The sequence below is a fragment of the Mustela nigripes genome, chromosome 11, assembly GCF_022355385.1.
Source record: "Mustela nigripes isolate SB6536 chromosome 11, MUSNIG.SB6536, whole genome shotgun sequence".
Classification (NCBI taxonomy): Eukaryota; Metazoa; Chordata; class Mammalia; order Carnivora; family Mustelidae; genus Mustela; species Mustela nigripes.
This window is the reverse complement of record NC_081567.1, coordinates 20095011-20104364: the sequence shown is the minus strand read 5'-3', so window position 1 is coordinate 20104364 and position 9354 is coordinate 20095011. Positions and strand designations below refer to the sequence as shown.

Below are 9354 nucleotides of genomic sequence, written 5' to 3'. Positions count from 1 at the left end.
GGCTCCCCACCAAGCAGAGAGGCCGATGCCAGGCTTGATCTCAGGACCCCGAGATCATGACCCCAGCCGAAGGCAGAGGCCTAACCGACTGAGCCACCCAGACACCCCTGCATAGGAATCTTTTTTTTTTCCCTCATAGGAATCTTTTTTTTTTTTTTTTAAGATTTTATTTATTTGACAGACAGAGATCATAAGTAGGCAGAGAGGCAAGCAGAGAGAGAGAGAGGAGGAAGCAGGCTCCCCGCTGAGCAGAGAGCCCGATGTGGGGCTTGATCCCAGGACCCTGGGATCATGACCTGAGCTGAAGGCAGAGGCTTTAACCCACTAAGCCACCCAGGTGCCCCTCACAGGAATCTTTTAATAAAATTTTATATCACCAAAAATGTATAAACACACACACACATAGACGAACCAATCATCACTTCAGCTTAAGACTCATTTGGGTTATCATTTAATTAAATTCAAGCCATTTTTTTCGTCTCAGGAGTGACCCCAGACCACATAATACATGATATATTCACTTCATATGTACACAGCAGGGCTGGGCCCAGCAGACGCAGCCTGGTTTTCACCTGCTTGAGCAGAGCGCTCTCTCTCTCTCTCTCTGCACTTGGCTCCAGAGCAGACCTGCAATCCAGTTCGGTTGAACAGGTAAGGGGGCAGGTGGGAAGCCCCACTTGTTTCTTTTCCCAAGATGGGCTGAGGCTGAATCTGCACCTCCCCTCACCATGGACCAGGGTGGTTGGAAGCACAGAGTGAGGGGTTCACGCTCTGGCTGGTTTCTAGAGCTGAGCTTCCACAACCAAGCAGGATGCTCACAGTTTACTCCATCAGCCCCGTGGCAGGTCCTGGGGACCTAGAGATGGTTATAGGACACCAGCCTCATCCTGGGAGCACACAGTCAAGAAAAGTGGGCAGGGAAGCAAGGAAGCATGCCATGGAGTGCTGGGTGTAATAAGTGGTCAGTGTCATGGCTATGAAAAGGGTTGTCTGGCCAGGACACAATGGAAGGAAGGCAGGAGGGTCCCAGCTCTTGGTGGGTCTCAGGGGCTTCTTCACAGTGGAGCTGATGCCATTGGAGCTGTATCTTCACTGATGAGCAGGAGTCACCGGGCAGAGGGTGGGGAGAGGGTGTTCCAGGCAGGGCGTGATGCAGAGCTTCCCAGGGAGTGACAGTTCTGTGGCTGGAGTGTAGGGGGTGTTGGGGACAGGGCAGGAAAATTAGGGTGGACCCAGGATGACAGAGCTTTCCTTCCCTCAGCTTCCCGGGATCCCTGGAGCCTGGGATCCTGTTTCCTAGGCACGAACACTGGGTTACAGCTTTCCCAGGGCCAATGTATGCTCGGTGAGTAAGTATTTGTAGGCTGGTGTTTCTGTATAGAGGAATCATTTCTAGTCCCCTTCCCCCATAGCCATTACTATGAAACAGGACATGCTGTGTGGCCCTTGGAGGATATGCAAGACGGAGAGGCGATCATCTCCTCTTACCTGAGAACACTTGTCTAAAGAGGAGTAACATTTGGTTCTTTGTTGTTTTTCTTCTGGAGTTGGGACCTAGTGGACAGGAGAGGAAGCAAGATGGCCTTCTTGATGCCCAGATTTCTGGGCCTGGTGGGGAGAAGCAGGGCAGGAGCTCTTGGAGGAAGGCTCCCATAACCAAGGGGCATCTGGTCTCGAGGAGGCCCCCGGGGTCTGGGTGGCCCAGAGCCACAAGGCAGATGGGAGGGGCTGCTTGAAGGGTATACCTGAAGGACTGGGCCTTCCAGAGGAATCTTCTGGCCTTGGTGATCTCCTGGGCCAATCTCCTTAAATCATCTCCTTCAAACGGTGGCAACACGGGATCCTTGGAAAGGGGAAATGAACGTAAAGTTAGATCCATTAAATGACTGGATGCAACCTGAAATCTCAGTGGAAAAACTTTAGAGTTAATCAAATGTGGCCTTCTACCCAATGCAGGAAATCCAGAGGCTTTGGTTTACATACCTCCAGGGACAAAGAGCTCACCACCTGCCAAGGCAGTCATTCTGCAGATGGGACACTTCGAGATAAGGTGTGTGAGGGTCTGTGCGGGGAATGGGTGGGCAGTGGTAACCCGAGATGCTCACTGAACGTCACTGAAGTCAGCCCCTCTCTTCCCAGCAGAAGTGGGACCTGCTCCTTACGTCACCATTACTTGGTAAAATCTGTTCTTCCCTTTCCCTATTCCTTCTAGTAAAACCAAGCTTTGCAGGCATGCTTTTTTCATTACGTCAACCAATGGAATTCTAGAGACTAGGGTTAAAGACACAAATTCTCACAATCAGCAAGAGAACGTAAGGAGGAGAGGAAGCCGCGTTCTGCCCTTGGCGGCGAGAGCAGAATGATCCCATTCTGTATCCAGAAACTATTAAAAGACTCTGATTTGTCGAGGCATTAATCTGAAGACCTTCCCAATACTGTCCATTCGTTTTCCTGTGTTGTAAGGACATGGGTGAATATTTACTACTTTGACTTGTTCTGTTTTCCGAACTATTTGTAATGTTTGTCCCTAGAAGAGGTACTTGAATAAAGGAGTCACGCAAAGCACTGACTTCAAAAATTTTGTCACGTCCTGGGAGATGTACTTTAACCACCAAAAAGAAATCTGGAGTTCTGGTTGTCTTAGTTGATAATTTGTGGCCCTGAAAATGTTATAACTGACAGCACCATGTTCCTAAAAGGTAGAAACATGTGCATAACTTTTTGCTCAGAAGAGAATGATGGGTAGTCTCCTCTTATCACACATGCGTGATGGAAACCGTGACTTTACTAGATTTACTACTTCGATCATTTGAGGATCTGTTTCAGTGACCTGAACACCGGGAGACAGAAATACGGAGGACTCAAAGCACAGAGGTTAACAGTGTGGGTGTCTGGGCTCTGGCTTTACCATTTGCCACGTCCTTAGGTGTGTTCCGACTCCTTGTGAGCCCATTTATTCATCTGTTGAATGGGTATAGTATTGTTTGAGAGGATTGAAAGGGGTAGCCTCTATAAAGCAATGACTGTGCACAAAGTAAATGCTCAGTGAACGTGAACTGTTCTGTTATTTTTTTAAAAAGATTTAATTAATTTATTTTATTTTTTAAAGATTTTATTTATTTGACAGAGAGAGACACAGCAAGAGAGGAACACAAGCAATGGGAGAGGGAGAGAGAGAAGCAGGCTCCGGGAGCCCGATACAGGGCTCAATCAAGGGATCCCGGGATCATGATCTGAGCCAGAATAGAGATTCAGCCCAACTGACTGAGCCACTCAGGCACCCCAGAACTGCTCTGTTATTAAACAAACCTCCACGCCCTGCTTCTTTCCACCCTGAGGAGAGCCAGCCTAGAGGCAGAACCCCTTCGAGCCAGTAGTTCCTGGTCTCACAAGAGAAGTGGAGATCTTTCCAGTTAAGGGACGTGGGGGAAAGAAACCCACCTCTGTGGACATTATATTGAGACATTTGTACAGACTCGGCTCCGTGGCTCCGCAAACCTACCCTTTCGTCCACGAAACCCTTGGTCAATAGGCCGTGGATTCTGAGGAGTGTGTCCTCGTCAACGGGGCAGTGGTAGCGGCCCCCAGTGAGGGCGGCCAGGTTTCTCAGGAAGTCAGCTGCTGTCCTAGTCGGGAGAACAGAGGGGCTGGGACCAAGCTGGCGAAAGCCAGGCAAATTCCCTGTGGTGCCTCCAGACTGTGGGGAGCTCAAGTCTGGGGTCAGCCTCGGGCCTGGACGCTCTGCCCTTGAGAACAGTCAGCATCACAGGTCCAGCCCCTGTCAGTTTATGGGCAGCGGCAGTGGCCGCAGGAAGTGGACTGACTGCTGTCAACAGTGAGCATGGAAACACACAGCAGGCACACGGTCCTTAATCTAGCTGGTGCCTGCTCCTACGGGTTAGGCCTGGTGGGGACACGGGTGTGACCTTCATGGAGCACGTGGTTTAGACAGAGCTCAAACACGCACCCAAGTCAACACAGTTTTGCCAGTGACATTAAAGTCTTTTTCCAAAGAAGCAGAATCTCTCTGGTCTAACCCATGTTCCTCTACAGTGATGGTTTATAAAAACAACCATCACGATGCTACTTTGAGCTCTTTGCCCCTCAGCATTCACCAGGGGGCTCCTGAGAAAGATCAGGATGGAGAAGACCGGGCGTGCCTGTGGGAATCGGTGCGTGTCCGTTTCCAGGCTCGAGGGAGTCAGGAGATGGGTTCTCGGATGCGGACAGAGGGCTTTACTCTGGGGTAGCACCTGCCAGGGCCCTTCTCCTTTCTCACTTACGGGTTGGGGTGAGGAGAGATCAGGGTCTAAGGGGAGGCCCTGGATGGGGCAAGTCGCTCCGACCTTGGCCCTCACACACGCAGCCCTGTGTTCCCGAGAGGAACACAGCTCGGACCTGGCTCCTTCCTGCCTACCTGCCTGAGCGGTTCAGGGAAATGGTGTGGATTTTCACATCTCTTTGCTCCTTGAGTCTTTGGACTTCGCTTAGAATAAGGCTGCAGCTTGTATCTGGCTTCCCGTCAGTCAGGAGGTACAATCCTTCCACATCAGGAAAACTGAAAGCTTTCTGAAAGAGTGCGCACAAACAGATGGTCTGGCTCAGGGACAGGTGCTCACCGGGAAGGGCCCAAACCAGCTGCCTGCTGCGTGTCTGATTGGATCCCACTGCCTTGTCCGTGAAGAGCGAGAGCACATCCCTTCCCACCCCAATGTTTCAGACCAAGGGGCTGTCAAGGTTTAGGAGAAAGAGCACAGCCCACTTCCTGGCTGGTTAACCCCAGCGAGTCCCTTAACCTCTCTGAGCCTCTGTGTCTTCATCTATAGAATGAGAACAAGAATCCCTTTCTTCTTCTTCCTTGGCTGTTCCGAAGAGGAAACAAGGTAACACTTATTCGATCTCAAACTGCTCTTTGTAATTTGAAAGCCTCAGGCTGTATCCGTATAGGGGGTGAGGGTATTTCTGGTCGGCTGCTGGGTTGGGCTCCGTGGGAGGACTTGCCAGTAACGCTTGCAGGATGGAGGTGCCGCCCTGAGCGCCCAGGCGGGTCACCCACTGCATGGCCTCGTGGCATGCCGCGTCGGTGGTCTCCACCAGAGTGTCCCGCCACAGTCGCAGGTCCTCCGCAAAGCTGAGCAGGTTGAAGCTGGGGAGGCGGGGAGGGGGGGTGCAGAGAGGCGGTGAAAGGGAGTTGCTAGAAGATGGCTGGCTGAAGGAACCCCGAGGACAGCGTCAGGCCCCCCTTCTCCCTCTGCCTCTGCCTGCCATTCTGTCTGCCTGTGCTCACTCTCTCTCCCTCCCTCTCTCTGATAAATACATAAAATCTTAAAAAAAAAAAAAATCAAGTTCAGCTGAAATCCACAATTCAAGGCCGCCTGGTGGTTCCTTGGCTCTGCTTGCAATGGTCCCCGGGCTCGAGATGGATTTCTAACAGCTGCTTTACCTCTGCAACAGGGTGTGGTGTTCTTTACTGCTCAAACAAGCTAAGCCTCCAGGACTCGTTTAGGGTGAAGAGGGAAGCCCCCACGAACTCCCCCCCTACCCCCGCTCGCGCCCCTGCTTCTCACCTGTCACAGTGCTTCCGCAGCTGCTCCCAAATCAGCAGGATCAGCTCCGTCTTCACCTGCTGCAGGGCAGGGCCCACAGACCCCGACGTGTCCACCAGGATGCACACTCGGCTCTCCAATACGGCACCAAACAGTCGGCGGCTCCCTGCTCCGAGATGGGGCAGAGGCAGGGAAGGGGTGAGGGGTCGCCCCCTCTCCGCCTCCCCGGGGTGGTTTTTCTCATAGCAGCTGTCAAATACCAAGTCTGCCAAATAGGCCTGTTGCCTGACTGATCACCGATCAGATGTCAGCCCACTGGGAGATGGCCTTGGTGGTGGTGCTGGGGGGGGCTGTCAGTTGTCCAGGGCAGAGCTCGGCAGTGGTGTGGGCTTTGGGAGGTCAAGGTTTTAGCTCTGGCTTTGCCTGTGAGCTGTGATCACTTGCACAAGTGGTTATAATTGCTCTGGCCTTGGGGTGCCTGGGAGGCTCAGTTGGTTGAGCGTCTGCCTTCAGCTTGGGTCATGATCTCAGGGTGCTGGGAGCGAGCCCCACGTTGGGCTCCCTGCTCAGCTGGAGTCTGCTTCTGCCTCTCCCTCCGCTCCTCCCTCCTGCCCATGCTCTCTCTCTCTCTCTCAAATAAAAAATCTTTAAAAAAAAAAATTGCTCTGGCCTTGAGTTTCCTCATTACTACCATTAAGCGATGGAACAAAGTAGTGTCATTTGGAGCTAGAAAAGATGTTACAGAGCGTGGAGTCCCTTAGCAGGTCAACGGCAATCAGCAGAGCCTGGCGCTGTGCCCTCATGGAGCTCAGAGTGAGGCAAGGAAGACACATGTGAGATCCACAGTTACGGCTTCGGACAGTGTCCGGAGCACATCCTGGGGAGGATCTGAATTCCGTGGGTGAGCTACCCCTGCAGCTGGAGTGGTAGCGAGCAGAGGAAAGAGGCGGAGGTGTGGAGGGAGCAGCCTGGGAAAGCCCGAGCCGGAGACGGGGAGGAGAGCACGGCGCGCCCCAGGACCGAGAGAAAGCCCATGCAGGCAATCAGGACCACTGGGATAGAAAGACTCGCGGGGAGAGGGACAAGAAGTGAAGCTGGTGACATGGTGGAAGGACTTGGGATTCATCCCAAGGGGAAAGACAGGACCAGTGGCTGGCCAGGGGTCACACAGACCAGTGGTGAGGGCTGACACTCATACCCACATCCTCTGACCCACACTTCAGTCAGGCAGCTGCTAGCCCTACCCTCCTGGCCCTAGGGCGAAATAAGGAAGGTCACCCAGGGGAAAGCCAGAGGGACAGCTGACAATGCATGCTGTCTTCTCCGGTCACACGTCAGGGACCTCATTGGAGGCAGCAGTGGAAACAATGGAAAAACTGCCACAGAAAAGATGGCTCTCCAGGAAAAGGTGGACAGAGCTGGCTGGACCCCAGCCCAGGAATCTGCCTCGACTCCTCTGGGCTGTTCTCTGGCAACCCTCATGTCAGCATGAGGACAAGAGGGAGCCATCCGGAGGCATGGGAGACATTCCGTGAGCATGGCCGGCCAGCCAGCCATCCGAGGGACCTCCAACCACATCCCCCCCTGGAGGAGCTGGACGGTGGAAACACAGAGCCAGGCCTCAAGCCCTGTGGTTTCTGCCTCCACAATCTCTCTGATTCTGCCTCTGTCATCCATCTCCGTCATCCCCAGTTCTTCCAGCGGGTCCCAGTCTTCCGCCTTCCCTCAGCTGTCCTGCTGTGAGCTTAGCTGATTCCACTCCACCCCCTCCACAGTTCCGCAGCAGGATCACTGCCCATGTTGACTTGATCACTTTCCCCTGACTCACAACGTTCAGTGGCTTCCAACTGCTCTTAGGACAAAAGACTAAGTCTGGGCATGGCCTTGTCGATCTGGGATGGTCTCACCCTAACTTTCCCTCACTCTCAGCTACACAGGCTTCCTTTTTTTTTTTTTTTTTTTAATTTATTTAGAAAGAGAGAGTGTATGTGTAAGCAGGGAGAGGGGCAAAGGGAAAGGGAGAGATTGATTCTCAAGCCGACTCCTCACTGAGCATGGAGCCCAATGTGAGGCTCGATCTCACCACCCTGAGATCATGACCTGAGCCGAAATCAAGAGTCTGATGCTTAACCAATGGAGCCACTAGGCGTCCCTCACATTGGCTTCCTTTTAGTCTTTGTGTTCAGCATCGCCTCACTGACTGCCTCCCTAGCACCCCAGACATGCCTATCTTTCCTCTCTTTGCCCAGTTAACATCTACTCATTCTTCAGATCTTGGCTGAAATATCACCGCCTCAGGAAAGCCCTCCATGATTTTCCCGTCCAGGCCTGTCGCCCCCTTAAAGGCTCACCCTGCACCACGCCCATCTCCTCTCTATGCGTCACTCTTGTGACGTTAGACTTATTTGTGAGACTCTTTGGTCAACGTCAGCCTCCTAAACCGTATGCTCCACAAGCTCAGGGGCTGTGTTGGGTGTCGCCTTCCACCATCTCCCCAGGGCCTGACGGGAGAGCAGCCATATTGGTTGAATATTGAAGGAATGAGTGACTACGTGAACTAGCCCTGGGTTTTGAAGTGGAAGTGTTGGTGGCGTTTGAAGTATGAGGTGGCATTGGGGTGCGCACCTGTGTGTGAGGCGGGGACTCCGTTCACGGCACGGAAGGCGGAAGGAGCAGCAGCCTCACCAGCCTTCACACCCTTGCCAGCAGTGAACATGCATTGGGATTGGAGAGAGGCACGCGACCCCTTTGTCCCATGTCAGCCTCTGACCTGACAACTCCACCTGGAGCTGGCAGCCCCCTCCAGGGCTTTGGGAAGTGCAGTCATCACCCCACTCCACTGCACATGGTCTGTTTTACCAAGTTCTACTGCAGAGGACTGGACCCAATGAATTTGCACAGGATCCTGAGGGCCTCTCCCTAGCGACCTCTATAAAAGGCTTCCTCTTTTCCTTCTGCCTGTTGTCCCAGGAACCATCCAGGCCCCAAAGCCTCCACGCCCCCCTGTCCAGCTCGAGCTCTCTACCTGGCCTCTCGGACTTGATGCTTCTGGCCATCTCTCGATCCCCAGCCCACCCTTCTCCAGGATGGGAGCCTGGCTCTTCTGGGCCAGCCCGCCTGTTTGCCTGCCCTGAAGGGGCCTTGGTGCTCTTTGTAAAGAACAAGGGGACTCTTCTCTGTCGGGACCCTCTCCCATGACTACATTCACTGACCCCTGTGGGGTCCAGTCAATACTGAATTGAGCCTCTTGAGGGTGAGCACTTCAGTCCCATCCAGGAAGGCAAGGGGTGAGGCATGTGGCCTTGCGGGATGAGCCTGGACAGGCCTGCGTTCTCTCTGGTGCCCTCTGACCCACGCTCCTCCCTGACATCCGGCAGCTTGCCTGACCTCGGAACCCAGAAATCATGTGGTGCCAGGATGACCCTCCTGGCCTCACCCCTGACCTGACAGTCTGTGCGCCTGGCCTGGGAAGGGCGGGCCCGGGTCCCTGGGGTTGACCTTCTGCTTCCCCTCACGGCGCTCCCACCCTCCAGGACGGCAGGCAGGCTCACCGGACAGCAGCCACTGCAGCCTCTGGACGTAGCGCCTCATCACCTTCTCTAGGCCCGTGATGTACGCTTCCATTTCCCTGGGCGTCCAGTGGATGTGTCTCACTATCCCCTGGAGGAAGGCAAGCCAAGGCAGATGGCCCTCCGTCAGCTACGTCCTCAGATCCCCATCACCGCCGTAAACAGTTCAGTCAGTTGTGGTTAATCATTTCTAAAACATCTATTAGGCATTATATATTCACTTACAGGCTTTTTTCTTT

At 53.5% G+C, this 9354-nt stretch overlaps 2 protein-coding genes across 7 annotated transcripts in view; both read right to left on the bottom strand.

Moving 5' to 3' along the window:
* Positions 1–455: 455 nt before the first annotated feature.
* Positions 456–4820, bottom strand: LOC132027303 (von Willebrand factor A domain-containing protein 3A-like). The gene is made up of 6 exons (XM_059416055.1): positions 4807–4820; positions 4418–4699; positions 3503–3626; positions 1746–1843; positions 1489–1554; positions 456–1184 (listed from the first exon to the last, which is right to left on the bottom strand). The coding sequence occupies exons 1-5, from the start codon at positions 4818–4820 to the stop codon at positions 1503–1505; spliced, it is 570 nt and encodes a 189-aa protein (XP_059272038.1). The 3' UTR covers positions 456–1184; positions 1489–1502.
* Positions 4821–4870: 50 nt separating this feature from the next.
* The window catches only part of VWA3A (von Willebrand factor A domain containing 3A), a 51348-nt gene continuing 46864 nt past the window's right edge, over positions 4871–9354 (bottom strand). For 5 of the 6 annotated variants that reach the window (XM_059415096.1, XM_059415095.1, XM_059415094.1 and 2 more), the window contains 3 exons: positions 9098–9206; positions 5568–5712; positions 4871–5146 (listed from right to left, as the gene is read on the bottom strand). In XM_059415096.1, coding sequence (XP_059271079.1) covers positions 4891–5146; positions 5568–5712; positions 9098–9206 — 510 coding nt within the window. In that variant the 3' untranslated portion in view covers positions 4871–4890. The remainder of the gene's footprint in view (positions 5147–5567; positions 5713–9097; positions 9207–9354) is intronic. The other variant, XM_059415099.1, reaches the window with a different exon arrangement.